At 42.3% G+C, this 16,936-nt stretch overlaps 2 protein-coding genes across 6 annotated transcripts in view; both read right to left on the bottom strand.

Annotated features, from left to right (window-relative positions):
• Positions 1-6,892, bottom strand: part of LOC110499566 (CSC1-like protein 2) — an 81,430-nt gene extending 74,538 nt beyond the window's left edge. Inside the window, exon 1 of one of the 3 annotated variants that reach the window (XM_036956413.1) lies at positions 6,681-6,892. The gene's annotated coding sequence lies outside the window, so the exon portion shown is untranslated. Of the gene's footprint in view, positions 1-2,512; positions 2,940-6,680 lie in introns of those variants that run through there. The other 2 variants (XM_036956411.1, XM_036956412.1) reach the window with 2 other exon arrangements.
• A 178-nt stretch (positions 6,893-7,070) lies between these two features.
• LOC110499567 (calpain-1 catalytic subunit) overlaps positions 7,071-16,936 on the bottom strand; it is a 46,801-nt gene continuing 36,935 nt past the window's right edge. For all 3 annotated transcript variants that reach the window (XM_036956415.1, XM_036956416.1, XM_036956417.1), the window contains 12 exons: positions 16,353-16,522; positions 16,196-16,207; positions 15,801-16,012; positions 15,691-15,730; positions 14,022-14,087; positions 13,821-13,878; positions 13,568-13,632; positions 10,674-10,742; positions 10,232-10,310; positions 10,036-10,149; positions 9,369-9,427; positions 7,071-9,176 (listed from right to left, as the gene is read on the bottom strand). In XM_036956415.1, the coding sequence (XP_036812310.1) occupies positions 9,150-9,176; positions 9,369-9,427; positions 10,036-10,149; positions 10,232-10,310; positions 10,674-10,742; positions 13,568-13,632; positions 13,821-13,878; positions 14,022-14,087; positions 15,691-15,730; positions 15,801-16,012; positions 16,196-16,207; positions 16,353-16,522 (971 nt within the window). In that variant the 3' untranslated portion in view covers positions 7,071-9,149. The remainder of the gene's footprint in view (positions 9,177-9,368; positions 9,428-10,035; positions 10,150-10,231; positions 10,311-10,673; positions 10,743-13,567; positions 13,633-13,820; positions 13,879-14,021; positions 14,088-15,690; positions 15,731-15,800; positions 16,013-16,195; positions 16,208-16,352; positions 16,523-16,936) is intronic.

Raw genomic sequence — 16,936 nt, 5'->3', positions numbered from 1 at the left:
ACATAACCGACTATGTCAAGCGTGACAAACCTGTTTTATTATCGACAAGCGTGGCCTAATAAAGGCCTTATAAATCACATTAAAAATGGAGGCTTCACAAAACATTTATAACCCATTATGCATCTTGATAGACCATTACAACGCCAGGATATTGGGTTTGAATCCTAGGACCATCCACACGGAAAAACGTATTCACGCATGACTAAGTCACTTTGCTAAAATGTGATGTATTATATTTCACTAAAACATTTATAGGATGGCACAACCTCTTTCCCTCTTGGATGCATAGTCAATATTGGACTTGACCTCAACTTTCCCCAAAATGCTGTGCTGCAGGATGACACCGTAAAGTGCAGTCATGCACAGCCAAAAATAATGTTAGGGGCATTTAAAAATCAGTTTACACGTTTTACTTATTTTTTTACACAAAAATTCAGTTTGGGTTTAGTTTTTCCAAGTTCTGAATTCCCCCCATCTTGTTGGTTTTACCCCAGGTTTCACACTACTAAAATAAATAAAAAATGATGGATTTTCTCACAACAATACATAAAACAAATCAGGGGATTATTTTTTAGGTCTGGAAAGATCTAAGAAACTTTAATTTGAGTGTAATTATTATTTCACTAAGTTATTATTTCTTAATTTCAGCTTTAATAATACAAATAATTTAATGTTTCCACACTAAAATCAGAACAAACAAAAAAATAAAATCACATTTCGGTCGGGCTCTAGACGTAACCCATTTCATCTCAGAACCAAGGCACGAGAAACAATCCTGTATTGATAAAATATTAAACAATTTGTCTTCTGCATAGAACTGTGGGCTGTAGACTGCATTTACTCCAACATGTTTTTCAATAGACGATCGATCTTGCAGAATGCACGGCCAGTGTTTGGCACTCGTTATAGGCGGTGGGCTGTCACTGCAGACAGAGTCCGCCCACACCTTTACAGAAATCTTATCAAATTTCTCTTTTATAGCCCAGTTTCAACATTTCCAAATCACACAGCAAACGAGGGCGTTTCTGTTACCATAAAACGGTGAATGGATGCTGTTTACTAAGCAGGGGTGCAGCACTCATTCACGAGTGCACAAATATAATATGGCCCTGATTTATCAATGAAAACATGCACACACACACGAGTGCGTACAACAGTTTGATCAATCCCATATGCGGCGCACGCAAATCCTACAATCTCCAGTTATGCCAAAATTCTGTAAGAAATTCACGAACGGTTGATAAATGACGACTCCGGGTCTTTATGAATGGATCTTTGCACCAAAGGTATCTTAGCAACATCCTGCCTGCTCCTGCTACAGCCACTGGTGGTAAAGGAGTCAGGAGGGACAGTCCACAACTAACAAGTGACTAGTGTCAACCAGTGTGGCCCTATTTAGTGCAATACTATTGACCAGAGCCCTGTAGAGCATTGAATAGGGCACCATTTGGAAAAATCAACCATAAACTCAGTGTTCTGTACAGAAATGAGTGTTTTGATTAACTAGAGACCAAGCTAGGCCTTCTTAAAAGATACGCTTGGTGTATATAATCTACTTTCACTAACAGCCACAGTGTGTGTGTGTGTGTACGCACTTTTGTGTCCCATCAATATTTGACCAAAGCCAGTCACCAAACCCCAGACAGAGGCCATCTCATATTCATCCTCTTTGTATAAGGAGCGCTGTCATTGTCACTGGACGTTCCAAAGGAGCAGTGGTTTCAGTAGCTCTGGCGTTAGTGAAATTAATGCTCAGCATTATCAAGACGCACTAACGTCCTGGACCAGAGCTATTGGTTTCATTTATAAATTGTACTACTAAACTACTCCCAGTCCCCGGCAAGCCCTCCTTAACCAGAGAGCATTCCCATAGCATGAGCGGCAGCCTGGCAATTTCTCTTTCACTGTAGGGGAAACACTTGCGAAACTGTCACAGAAAACTGCAGAATAGGCCCTATGCAATGATTAATGAAATGTGGTTGCAGCACACGATGAAACCGATGTCCGAACATAAGGAGTAGGTCAAGCTAGCTATTATCATCACTAATATGTGGATGATCCATTTCCCCCACTAAAAAAACGAATCCTATAGGATTTGGGTTGTTGAGCATAGCTAAAGAAATTACACCGATTTACTGCACATGACATTAAATCATGAGCAGTCCTGCCTATTTCTCTCAAAAGTAACGTTAGTGAACATAATAATAATAAATAAGCTAGCTAAGTAGTGTAACTCTCGATAAGATTGAGCCGTTCATCTAAAGACACTAAAACGTTAGCATGCTAACGTCTGTCTAGTTGAACCGACAATAGCAGTTAGCCAGTTAGCATGCTAACGTCTGTCTAGTTGAACCGACAAAAGCAGTTAGCATGATAACGTCAGCTATCAAAAAAAATGACGTTTTATTTTTTTTAATGACAGTTTAGCTACGTCGTGTTAGTTAACTAAACCGTTTTGTTTACTGGCTAAGTACGATAACTAACTAGTTGGGGTAGCATAGCGATGGTTTACCTGCTATTTGATACGCAGTGGCTTTTCCCAAGCCAACCAAGAAGACAGGCGAGCTCCACACACACACACCTCGATCCAAAACGAACAAAAACACTTCGTATTATATCCGGGTCTTGAATAAAATCCCAGAAAATGAAATAGTCCCTTCAAAGCAAAAAAAAACAAAAACAGAATAAATAGGAGTTAAGCAGCCCTGGAGACAATTACGGCAGCAGAAGCTAACCAAGGCAGTGGCGTCGGATCGGATGATGCGAGGGGAGTACCCGTTGAAATGAACAGGGCGTACCAAAAGCATAGAAATAGGAGACACAGAACAGATACATAGACGTCTGTTCCTCTCAAACCAGTGCGTTTTATGACAAATATACCATATTTTTCCTCGTGTAACCCCTTTTTAGTTGAGTAATCAATCAACGAACGTACAAGCTCATCAGATTTTTTTTTAAATGCATACATTTCGGTGCGCATTTGGTCCTAAATATGTTTGCTAATCATTGGGGTCGCTTTTTGATGACGTATTCGACGTTGGTATACCTGCTAAGAACAATGTCTAATTGCTGACACAAAAAAGCAACGTTTAGAGAAAAAATAATTGTTTGTAGATCAACTATAAAGAGATATAAATTGCTACAGTTTTACACTTAAGTATTTAAATACATGTTTTTAGAAAAGGTGCATTTAGGTTTTTCTCCATAGAATCCACAATGTATAATTAAAGATTTTAAATCCCAGTAGTCTTTAAAATTACAGGAGAAAAAGGTTTTCATTAGTTGTTTTTAATTCATAAATATTAATTAGAACATAACTAATACAACTGGAATATAACATTTAATAACAACTAAAAACTTAATTCAGTGTAACATTGATGTGGCAACTCTTATGCTCTGCTATTGCATGATTCTAATTTGTAAATTGGCCACAAATATTCCATCCCTATTAAATTGGCGCACTACTCATGGGCCCACCTCCTGTACCGCTCACACCTAATCCAGTCCCCACCTGTGACTGAAAATAGGGGCAGAAATACCAATTGAAAAGTGCTCTTAAAAACGTAGCTAGCTATATGTCATAAAATGCTGTGTAAAATAGCTAAAAGGCAATAAAGTAACACTAACTGTATAGCTAGCTACCAGTGACTAGTGGAAACATTTACAACTGCAATTCACTTTCTTTACCTTTTTTAATGTATTTACCTCAGACAATCTGGTAGAAAGGTTGCTAGCAAGCACTCCTAGCAGCTTATGCTAATTAGATAGCATTTTCTGCTATTGAAGATTGAATTCTTTGGCCTGAATGGCAAGCATCAAGTCTGGAGGAAACCTGGTAACATCCCTACGGTGAAGCATGGTGGCGGTGGTGGCAGCATCATGTTGTGGGGATGTTTTTCAGCGGAAGGGACCGGGAGACTAGTCAGGATTGAGGCGAAGATGAACAGAGCAAAGTACGGAGTGATCCTTGATAAAAACCTGCTGCCGGAACGCTGAGGATCTTAGACCTGGACTTAAACCCAATCAAACATCTCAGGAGACCTGAAAATAGCTGTGCAGCAAACGCTCCCCATCCAACCTGACAGAACTTGAGGATCTGCAGAGAAGAATGGGAGAAACTCCCCAAATACAGGTGTACCAAGCATGTAGCGTCATACCTCAAAATACAAAGTAAAGGGTCTGAATACTTATGTAAATAATCTGTTTGTTTTTCTAAATTAGCAATAATATATTTGTTACTGTTTTTGCTCTGTCATTCTGGGGTATTGTGTGTAGAAGGATGAAGGGGGGGGGGGGGGGGGGGGGACAATGTAATACATTTTAGATTAAGGCTGTAACCAAACAAAATGTGGAAAAAGTCTGAATACTTTCCAAAGGCACTGTATATCTACAACTTTTTCAAAAAAATTGATAAATCTACAAACATTTGTTGAGCAAGAGCATTGGCAGCAAGGGAAAATGTTCAGATGTTCATCACAGCTTCCGTACACAGCGCCTATGGTGTAAACTACTGTACATGCATACCTTCTCACAGGTAGGACTGTAGAAATCTGCCGCACCTACACTTTGCTCTCTGTATGTTACATAATTCGGTAGTTAAATCCGAATGAATGCAATATACGTGGGCAAACAAAGTGGCCAAATTCATTATTTTATATCCTTTCTTGGGAAACATTTACTCTACGTGTGAGGAATGTGGATACCTTCCGGGCTGTATTCATTAGTCGGACAGTGGTAAAAAAAACGAGTTTTAATTGGACACATTCAGGTAGGTCCCGCCCAGCGTCGTTCTGTTTGGTTTCTAGTGTATTCACCCCAGGGGCGTATCCCTTACCCCGATTCTGTCGCGAAACGGGGAGGGAACTGCCGGAAATGTGGCCAATATAAACTCCCGTTTTAGTTGCAAAACGGGAACCGTTTGGACTCGTGATGACACCCAAGGTATTATGCAGGCTGTCGGTAATAGTGTGATAAAGTGCGCTAGACCACCCGAGAGGTGGGGCAATTACTGGATGAGCAGAGAAGTGTAACAGTATAACATCCGTTACAGTAGCATGATGCTGCCATCACATTTGTTTGACCGGTGTTAAAGGATAGGACACCAGCACTCTACACAGATAATTGTTTGCTCTATCTTTATTAAATACACAATTTCACAAGACTGCGTGCATGACATGCTAGGTGACCTAAATTCCTGCAGTCTCTGTAACCCAATCAGAAGTGCTGCAATGACCTGAAGGCCTAAAGGCACACCTGCTGAGCGTGATAAACGCGCTTAAGTGACACTACACACACACGCGTGAGGTTTACAATGAAGGAGAACTATTACTTCACTGCAAACCGGGCCTAGCCCAATGAAACGCCATTGAACAAACATGCAAATTCACCGACTGCACACAGGGGCATCATAGCCTACGACACAGTCCAGAGACAGTCCACACATGACAGACCCCCCACCGACCTATGAAGTCTGCAATCCCCGTTATGTTCAACACATAACCCAAGCTGTATTTTTTAAAACGACACTTTCCAAAAACATTTAATCAAGACTAGGCCAACGAAAGAGGACACATACATAATATTGAACGTTTAAAAACACTTAGCTCTCCCAGCTGACGGGACCAATGGGGGTGTGGGCGAGTGTAACGCGGATACTTGCAAAGGCTACAAGCCCAACGTTCATTATGAACAGCACCCCTCGCCAAGACCTGCCTGCACGCTCGGCTCTACCTCATGTCAGCTTCTCAGAGTCTTGCGCGCAATTAGTTAATGATTTAGTTTACATCCTCCCTTTCAAGCTGTCCTACAGCTTCATCACAATAGTACGGATGCTGACTGGCTTTTATAGCTGTCACACCAACACTAATGCGGTGTTTGGAAGGTAGTAATTACTAGTTGGATGCGTTCATGTGCGTCGAATTTATTGATAAAGGCCAGTTGGCTAATGGCCAACAAGCTGACTCAACCATTAACTGAATGTACAGCTATCATGCTTGTAAACAAATAGCTGCATCTCGGTGCTAAAGGCGTCACTACAGACCTGGTTTGATTCCGGTCTGTATCACAACCGGCTGTGATCAGGAGTCCCATTGGGTGGTGCACAAATGGCCCAGCGTCGTCCGGGTTAGGCCATCATTGTAAAATAAGAATTTGTTCTTAACTGACTTTGTTAGTTAAATTAAGTCAAAATAAAATAAATCCGTAGGTGTCGTCAAAATGTTATTGAGGTAATTTCCTTAGTGGGTGATGTCAGAGGTCAGCACGTGTGAGAAATCGGAGCTCGGGGATGATATGCTAGTTCGAACTAGGAAACTCCGACATTTCCGAGTTGCTGATTCATTGAACTTGGCACGTGGGTAACTACAACCAGTTAGCAATTCGGAAATGTCCAAGTGTCTTAGTTCCGACCACTACTTGAACGCGGCAATAGACGAGGTTCGCACTAGTAATTACGAGTTGGAGGGGCGTCCCCCCCAGTTTTATGTGGCAAATACCACCTTCTCGCTTGACAATGAACGCAGTTTTATGTAGGCCGGAGGATGAGGAGACGTCGTTGTAGTGGCAATAAATATAACCTTTAATGCAGCCCTGCTACAATCAGGACCAGTAGCCTATCTAGATCAAGTACGTGTATTTGTGTGCGTGATTGTGTGTTAAATCATGACAAAAGCTACACATACCTCTTATGAATTGTAAGGGCTCGATTTAATCCTTATCACGGAAGTTTGTCGTTATTAAGCGCAATTTAAATTGAAAGCTATTTTCCGATTCCGCGAATGCACTCTGTGAATACGGGAACATTCATTTAAATTTCAATCGCGCTATAGTGCTGATCTACACCGATACGGATTTAGTGGAAGCCGATAGTGTCAATGACCATCCACTACAACAGGGCTGCCAAACTGTTTACACGGAGGGGCCCCGTATTTAAAACTTAAGACAACCAGATGTGGAGAGTTCCTTACTAATCAGTAACCTTTAATTCATCAAATACAAAGGGAGGAACGAAAAAACCCGCAAACACTCCACCCCCTCCGTGGAATGAGTTTGACACGTGCACTACAGCATTCATTCACAAGAGTTTAGTTAACATGAACATGTCTTTATTGAAGGCACACCCTACATTCACAATCACTAACTTTTGGAGACAGGATTGATACAATCAGAACTTCTCTAACAGCAACATGTGGATATTAGATGGAATCAGAAATAATAGAGATAAATAAAAGTGATATTTTATCTACTTCTTTGAAATATGTTATGAAATGTCACTAAGAGCTGTGTCTCATTATAGGCAGAGACAGCTTGTTAGACATTTTGTTAGACAGTAGGCATTGCTTGATTTCATTATTATGTTGGACTCTTTCTCTCACAGCTTCCTTTTGGTTTTAGTTATAATTAATCCATATAGACAACTCAAGGTAAGATTAATAATACCCCAAAATCAACCATCAACCATCCCTTTAATCTGCCCCAAAATCAACCATGAACCATCCCTTTAATCTGCCCCAAAATCAACCATCAACCATCCCTTTAATCTGTCCCAAAATCAACCATCAACCATCCCTTTAATCTGTCCCAAAATCAACCATCAACCATCCCTTTAATCTGTCCCAAAATCAACCATTAACCATCCCTTTAATTTGCCCCAAAATCAACCATCAACCATCCCTTTAATTTGCCCCAAAATCAACCATGAACCATCCCTTTAATCTGTCCCAAAATCAACCATCAACCATCCCTTTAATCTGTCCCAAAATCAACCATCAACCATCCCTTTAATCTGTCCCAAAATCAACCATCAACCATCCCTTTAATCTGTCCCAAAATCAACCATTAACCATCCCTTTAATTTGCCCCAAAATCAACCATCAACCATCCCTTTAATTTGCCCCAAAATCAACCATCAACCATCCCTTTAATCTGCCCCAAAATCAACCATCAACCATCCCTTTAATCTGCATTGTAAATCCAATCCACTTGGTCAGTGTCTAAAATAATATCAGAATATGAAATATTTAAAACCCATAAAACTATGATTTGCTATACTTTCAGCCAGATCAGTTATACACTTGAGTGTTCAGTTCAATAACTAAAATACTGTATTTCCTCATACACAGTAACATTCTACAACTGCAGTAACATGATAACAACACACCAGATCTGAGACTAGTCAATACTGCCCTCTACTGGGCATAGTCAAATAATGTCTTCAATACAAGTTATACTGTGATCCATGCTGTTTACAGACATATCTACAGTTCTACAGTGACTGTTTTCTATCGAACAATTCCAACATTTTGTATAGCTAAGTAACCTCTGTAGCATGGGGTGTGTGGTCTTTAGCTTGGAACAGTCTCAACCTGCATTACATGGCTAATAGTACCCTCACTGCTATATGGGGTTGGCTGAGGTGGGGTGGGAGTGCTGTAATGTAGCTGGTGAGGTGGCGTGGGTGAGGTGGAGTGGGTGAGGTGGAGTGGGTGAGGTGGCGTGGGTGAGGTGGAGTGGGTGAGGTGGCGTGGGTGTGCTGTAATGTAGCTGGCAGGCTGAGGTGGAGTGGGAGTGCTGTAATGTAGCTGGCGTGGGTGAGGTGAGGTGGAGTGGGTGTGCTGTAATGTAGCTGGCAGGCTGAGGTGGTGTGGGTGTGCTGTAATGTAGCTGGCAGGCTGATGTGGCGTGGGTGTGGTGGCGTGCTGTAGTGTAGATTGGCAGGCTGAGGTGGCGTGGGTGATCTGGTGTGCTGTAGTGTAGATTGGCAGGCTGATGTGGCGTGGGTGTGGTGGCGTGCTGTAGTGTAGATTGGCAGGCTGAGGTGGCGTGGGTGAGGTGGCGTGCTGTAGTGTAGATTGGCAGGCTGAGGTGGCGTGGGTGAGGTGGCGTGCTGTAGTGTAGATTGGCAGGAGTAACTGATTCACACTATAGGGCCGAACTGAACCGAACTGGTTATGCTGTCACCATAGTAGCTGGAGCCGTGCTGGAAAGGACAATGTGGAAATAAAACATCTGAGTCAGCACAGTACAGGTCAGCCCTATAGTCCAGGATCAGGCAGAGGACAGTAAGGCTAGGGAGCTCTTCATGGTCCCAGGGAAGAGCCACTCTGCCGGGCACTTGGCTGTTCTGTCTCCTGGGATAAGACTGGTCCTCTTCAACCACACATGGTCATATAAAGCCACTAAACACACATATATATATATATATATATATATATATATATATATATATATATATATATATATATATATATATATATATATATATATATAGAGAGAGAGAGACAGAGAGACAGAGAGAGAGGAGTTAGACAACACACTGCTGAAAGGCATGGTAGTTTGTTGAAATGCAGAGAATGATTCCCAGGACCCACCTCAGTGATGTTCATCTCAGCCACACCTTCTCCCTCTTTGTCTAGTTGCTGGAAAGATCCTGTTAGAATAGAAAGTCAACATAAACATGGGGCGGCAGGGTAGCCTAGTGGTTAGAGCGTTGGGCTAGTAACCGAAAGGTTGGACCACCACCTAAAGGACATCCAGACAACTTGACACAACTGTGGGAAGCATTGGAGTCAACATGGTCAACCACCTACAGGACATCCAGCCTTTTGGACACAACTGTGGGAAACATTGGAGTCAACATGGACCAGCATCCCTGTGGAACGCTTTTGACACCTTGTAGAGTCCATGCCCCGACGAATTGAGGCTGTTCTGAGGGGTAAAAAGGAGGTGCAACTCGATAGTAGGAAGGTGTTCTTAATGTTTCGTACACTCAGTGTATATAAACACAATGGAATGTCTTGTGTAACCTTTGCTGGGATATTACCTGCTCTCTGCTTCATAAGGCATTACCATTAATCATTGAAATACTAGACTAATGACTACAACAAATATTTCCATTCAAGTCAATGTGCCGTGACGGGAGGGCCGGCGGCCACACTGACTGTACAGTAATTCTAGTGTGATGGCACTAATCATACATTCATCGTGACTAATATACTATACCGTATAACAGTACTAACAGGAAATGACAGTACTTACTAAACATGGCTTCCAGTTTGACCAGACAGCAGATGAAGTTGTCAAAGTCTATGGCCTCGTTCTCAGCATAGCGAGCCACCAGGACCTGATTCAGCCTGTTGTTCAGTTTAAAACCTACGACGGAGACGGCAGAGTCAGTAGTGTGTACGTGTGTGTGTGTGTGTGTGTGTGTGTGTGTGTGTGTGTGTAACTATACCTGCCGACTCCACAGCAAGTCGCATCTCATAGGAGCTCATGGATCCTGACTTGTCCATGTCATATTCTCTATAGATGACCTACCGATAAACACACAGATATCATATTCTCTATAGATGACCTACCGATAAACACACAGATATCACATTCTCTACAGATGACCACACCTTGGATTGAATCCCATCATACAGATTAGAAAGTGGAAGTACATTCTATGCATACTGTGTGTATATATATATATATATGTTCTGTTGTTTCTGTTACAAAAGATGGAGATGAACACAGAGTAATATTCCTTTAATCAGTATTGTGGTCCTTCGAGCGAAATACAAACCAGGGTCCTAAGGAATTACAGTCCCCTTAGCTCTCACCAACAGCAGGTTCCAGACACGTAAATATGATCTCCTTCTAGTTGTGTGGTAGAGAGAGAAACCAGACCTTACCAGCCACTTCCTGATCTTATTCCAGAGGATTTGGAACTCTATCAGGCCGAGACGGGCACTGCCATCTTTCTGAAGGATCTCCGGGTCAAAGAATGTAGAGGAATAAAAGAGAAACACTCAATAACTGACTGTCTGACTGAAACACTCAATAACTGACTGTCTGTCTGACTGAAACACTCAATAACTGACTGGCTGACTGAAACACTCAATAACTGACTGTCTGACTGAAACACTCAATAACTGACTGAAACACTCAATAACTGACTGAAACACTCAATAACTGACTGACTGTCTGACTGAAACACTCAATAACTGACTGTCTGACTGAAACACTCAATAACTAACTGAAACACTCAATAACTGACTGTCTGTCTGACTGAAACACTCAGTAACTGACTGTCTGACTGAAACACTCAATAACTGACTGTCTGACTGAAACACTCAATAACTGACTGAAACACTCAATAACTGTCTGTCTAACTGAAACACTCAGTAACTGACTGTCTGACTGAAACACTCAGTAACTGTCTGTCTGACTGAAACACTCAGTAACTGACTGTCTGACTGAAACACTCAGTAACTGACTGTCTGACTGAAACACTCAGTAACTGTCTGTCTGACTGAAACACTCAGTAACTGACTGTCTGACTGAAACACTCAGTAACTGTCTGTCTAACTGAAACACTCAGTAACTGACTGTCTTTCTAACTGAAACACTCAGTAACTGACTGTCTGACTGAAACACTCAGTAACTGACTGTCTGACTGAAACACTCAGTAACTGACTGTCTGACTGAAACACTCAGTAACTGACTGTCTGTCTGACTGAAACACTCAGTAACTGACTGTCTGACTGAAACACTCAGTAACTGACTGTCTGACTGAAACACTCAGTAACTGACTGTCTGACTGAAACACTCAATAACTGACTGTCTGACTGAAACACTCAATAACTGACTGAAACACTCAATAACTGACTGAAACACTCAGTAACTGACTGTCTGACTGAAACGCTCAGTAACTGTCTGTCTGACTGAAACACTCAGTAACTGACTGTCTGACTGAAACACTCAGTAACTGTCTGTCTAACTGAAACACTCAGTAACTGACTGTCTTTCTAACTGAAACACTCAGTAACTGACTGTCTGACTGAAACACTCAGTAACTGACTGTCTGACTGAAACACTCAGTAACTGACTGTCTGACTGAAACACTCAGTAACTGACTGTCTGTCTGACTGAAACACTCAGTAACTGACTGTCTGACTGAAACACTCAGTAACTGACTGTCTGACTGAAACACTCAGTAACTGACTGTCTGACTGAAACACTCAATAACTGACTGTCTGACTGAAACACTCAATAACTGACTGAAACACTCAATAACTGACTGAAACACTCAATAACTGTCTGTCTAACTGAAACACTCAGTAACTGACTGTCTGACTGAAACACTCAATAACTGACTGTCTGACTGAAACACTCAGTAACTGACTGTCTGTCTAACTGAAACACTCAGTAACTGACTGACTGACTGAAACACTCAGTAACTGTCTGTCTAACTGAAACACTCAGTAACTGTCTGACTGAAACACTCAGTAACTGACTGTCTGACTGACTGAAACACTCAGTAACTGACTGTCTGTCTGACTGAAACACTCAGTAACTGACTGTCTGTCTAACTGAAACACTCAGTAAATGACTGACTGAAACACTCAGTAACTGTCTGTCTAACTGAAACACTCAATAACTGTCTGTCTAACTGAAACACTCAGTAACTGACTGACTGTCTAACTGAAACACTCAATAACTGACTGTCTGACTGAAACACTCAATAACTGACTGTCTGGCTGAAACACTCAATAACTAACTGAAACACTCAATAACTGACTGTCTGTCTGACTGAAACACTCAGTAACTGACTGTCTGACTGAAACACTCAATAACTGACTGTCTGACTGAAACACTCAATAACTGACTGTCTGGCTGAAACACTCAATAACTAACTGAAACACTCAATAACTGACTGTCTGTCTGACTGAAACACTCAGTAACTGACTGTCTGACTGAAACACTCAATAACTGACTGTCTGACTGAAACACTCAGTAACTGACTGTCTGTCTAACTGAAACACTCAGTAACTGACTGACTGACTGAAACACTCAGTAACTGTCTGTCTAACTGAAACACTCAGTAACTGTCTGACTGAAACACTCAGTAACTGACTGTCTGACTGACTGAAACACTCAGTAACTGTCTGTCTAACTGAAACACTCAATAACTGTCTGTCTAACTGAAACACTCAGTAACTGACTGACTGTCTAACTGAAACACTCAATAACTGACTGTCTGACTGAAACACTCAATAACTGACTGTCTGGCTGAAACACTCAATAACTAACTGAAACACTCAATAACTGACTGTCTGTCTGACTGAAACACTCAATAACTGACTGTCTGACTGAAACACTCAATAACTGACTGAAACACTCAATAACTGTCTGTCTAACTGAAACACTCAGTAACTGACTGTCTGACTGAAACACTCAATAACTGACTGTCTGACTGAAACACTCAATAACTGACTGTCTAACTGAAACACTCAATAACTGACTGTCTGCCTGCCTGAAACACTCAATAACTGACTGACTGTCTTATTGAAACACTCAATAACTGACTGACTGTCTGACTGAAACACTCAATAACTGACTGACTGTCTAACTGAAACACTCAGTAACTGACTGGCTGTCTTAATGAAACACTGATCAGGGTCTTCACCATAGAAAGAGAATGACTAGACCTCTTCCCCAACTGACTTGAATTGGAATGTCCATTCTAGTCATTCTATGTCTTTGGTGTGGACCCTGATCAACACAGACAGACCGTAGAGGATACATCCATGAGATTGACCATGGTCCTACAGGACTCCATACTGAAACCGTCTGTCTTCAGGTCTTTGTCTGAAAGCACACAACCCGCCAAACATTAAAACTGATGATCTGAGTCTTACTACAGCAGAACCCCACAAGGATTACTACACCCCCTGTTCTCCTGAGAAGAGGAGCTTACACCACTTGTCCTGTGGTATTGGGGTCAATAGTCTATGAGGACATTGTGGGTTCAAACGAAAGGAAACCTCTGTACTCACGTCTAGTCACCACCCGGTTCAGGATGGTCCTGAGCTCACGGACAGATATCTCCATGTCCTATAGTCACAGAAGGGACAGTGAGAAAACCCTGGTTCAGACATAGATCTTAAGAGATGTAAGCATATTTGTTAGCTAAACTACATCTAGCATAGCTGATGGCCATCTCTAACTTAGCGAACAGATCGATAAGGGAAACCTACCTCTCCTGCAAGCTGAGCAAACATGGATCTGAAAGCTTCGTCGACGTCATCTTCACTGATGTGGTCCTGTAAGGGAACAGATGTGATGATGTCATTTAAACCATTTCATCACAAGTGTACAATGTAAAAATGACAATAACATGATCATGAAGTCTCTACATCAGGGATTTTTTTTAAACATTTTATTTTACCTTTTATTTAACTAGGTAAGTCAGTTAAGAACAAATTCTTATTTATAATGACGGTCTACCAGGGAACAGTGGGGTTCCCTGTTCAGGGGCAGAACAACAGATTTTGACCTTGTCAGCTCGGTGATTCGATCTTACAACCTTTCGGTTACTAGTCCAACGCTCTAACCACTAGGCTACCTGCTGGTTACTAGTCCAACGCTCTAACCACTAGTCTACCTGCTGGTTACTAGTCCAACGCTCTAACCACTAGTCTACCTGCTGGTTACTAGTCCAACGCTCTAACCACTAGTCTACCTGCTGGTTACTAGTCCAACGCTCTAACCACTAGTCTACCTGCTGGTTACTAGTCCAACACTCTAACCACTAGGCTACCTGCTGGTTACTAATCCAACGCTCTAACCACTAGTCTACCTGCTGGTTACTAGCCCAACACTCTAACCACTAGGCTACCTGCTGGTTACTAGTCCAATGCTCTAACCACTAGGCTACCTGCCTCCCCTCAACTATTCAATAACATGATAATGAAGTCTACATCAGGGATCATCGACCAGATTCAGCCTCTTGTCGGAGATGCTAATTGACCACAACTAAGCCCAAAAAGAGATTGTATTTGAAAAGCCTGTTTTTGACATTGTTTTGTGTTTGGGGACATCGTCATGCTAAAACAGGAAAAGGGCCTACACCAAAATATTGCCACAAACTTGGAAGCACAGAATCATCTAGAATGTCATTGTATGCTGTACCGTTAAGATTTCCCTTCACTTGAACTAAGGGGCCTAGCCCGAACCATGAAAAACAGTCCCAGACCATTATTCCTCCTCCACCAAACTTTACAGTTGGCACTATGCATTGGGGCAGGTAGCGTCCTCCTGGCATCCGCCAAACCCAGATACGTCCGTCGGACTGCCAGATGGTGAAGTGTGATTCATCACTCCAGAGAACACGTTTCCACTGCTCCAGAGTCCAATGGCGGCGAGCGTTACACCACTCCAGCCGACGCTTGGCATTGCGCATGGTGATCTTAGGCTTGTGTGTGGCTGCTCGGCCATGGAAACCCATTTCATGAAGCTCCTGATGAACAGTTATTGTTGCTGACGTTGCTTCCAGAGGCAGTTTGGAACTCAGTAGTGAGAATTGCAACCGAGGACAAATCATTTTTATGCCCTTCAGCACTTGGCGGTCCATTCTGTGAGCTTGTGTGGACTACCACTTCGCAGCTGAGCCGTTGTTTCTCCTAGACGTTTCCACAATAACAGCACTTACAGTTGACCGGGGCAGCTCTATCAGCACAAAAATTTGACAAACTGACTTGTTGGAAAGGTGGCATCTTATAATGGTGCCACAGTGAAAGTCCCTGAGCTCTTCAGTAAGGCCATTCTACTGACAATGTTTGTCTATGGAGATTACATGGCTGTGTATTCGATTTTATACACCTGTATAAATGAAAGTGAGTGACTGCAGGTGTTGAGAAAACCCACCTCATCTTCCAGGTCTGCAGATATGATGTCATCAAGCTCTCTGGAATGAGAAAACAGACACAATGAAAATCAACACACACAGACCACAGACCCCCACAACACACACTCACTCTGTCTCGGACTGTTTCTCAGTGAAGACTCGGAGGACAAAGTCGGCCTCCTGCCCAGACTCGAAAGTGGAGGGGACGATGAGGTATTCTCCTGGAGGCAGACGGAGACGGTTGCTGACCTCTCTCAGGTTGATGAAGGTCTCCGAGCGAGCGCAGGATGAGTGGGTCAGGAAGAAGTCTTTCTTTAGGTGCACGTTCTGACAGCCCCTGTACTGCAGAGGATCACGGTAGGAAACAGAGACAGATAGACGTGGGTTTGAAGCTCAACTAGATGTGATTTAAGTGTGTATCATTCAAATGAACTAATAATTAAGCCATATCCTAGGAAGTGATCATTCGTACAAGTGCGCCAGAAACTGCATGAAGCAAATTCATGAAATATATAGCTTCCATACCTCTTCTGGAATCTGCAAAAACGAAAAGAGAAAAATCATGAAGCTTTGGAAACATAAAAAAAAATGAATGTCTGTGAACAGGTTTTTTAACCATTATTTAACCAGACAAGTCCGTTAAGATCTTATCATTTATAATGATGGCCTGCTTGTCTCTCACCTCGTAGATGGCGAACCCGATGGTGTGCATGTCCTGTCCCTGTCCCCGGTACCTCCTCCTATCCTTCTGCATCAGAGCCACCAGGAAGCTACAGGCCACCTCGTCATCCTCAGGGTCGTCGTCCTCCTCTAGCAGAGTGATCTTATACTGGGGGTTGATCCAGAACGTGTCTGGAGGAACACAGAGATAAGACAGAGTTATACTGGGGGGTTGATCCAGAACGTGTCTAGAGGAACACAGATAAGACAGAGTTATACTGGGGTTGATCTGAAACGTGTCTGGAGGAACCCAGAGATAAGACAGAGTTATACTGGGGGGGTTGATGCTGAACATGTCTGGAGTAACACAGAGATAAGACAGAGTTATACTGGGGGGTTGATGCTGCTGTGGTCCAGTTCTGTTTTATTAGCCATCTAGAAGTCTTTAGTAAGACTTTACACAGCCCATCTGTAAATAGCCCACCCAACTACCTCATCCCCATATTGTTATTTATTTTTTGCTCCTTTGCACCCCAGTATCTCTACTTGCACATTCATCTTCTGCACATCTAATCACTCCAGTGTTTAATTGCTAAATTGTAATTA

The sequence above is a fragment of the Oncorhynchus mykiss genome, chromosome 20 (genome assembly GCF_013265735.2).
Source record: "Oncorhynchus mykiss isolate Arlee chromosome 20, USDA_OmykA_1.1, whole genome shotgun sequence".
Taxonomy (NCBI): Eukaryota; Metazoa; Chordata; class Actinopteri; order Salmoniformes; family Salmonidae; genus Oncorhynchus; species Oncorhynchus mykiss.
The sequence above is the reverse complement of the archived record's forward strand: the minus strand, read 5'-3'. Positions and strand labels throughout refer to the sequence as shown.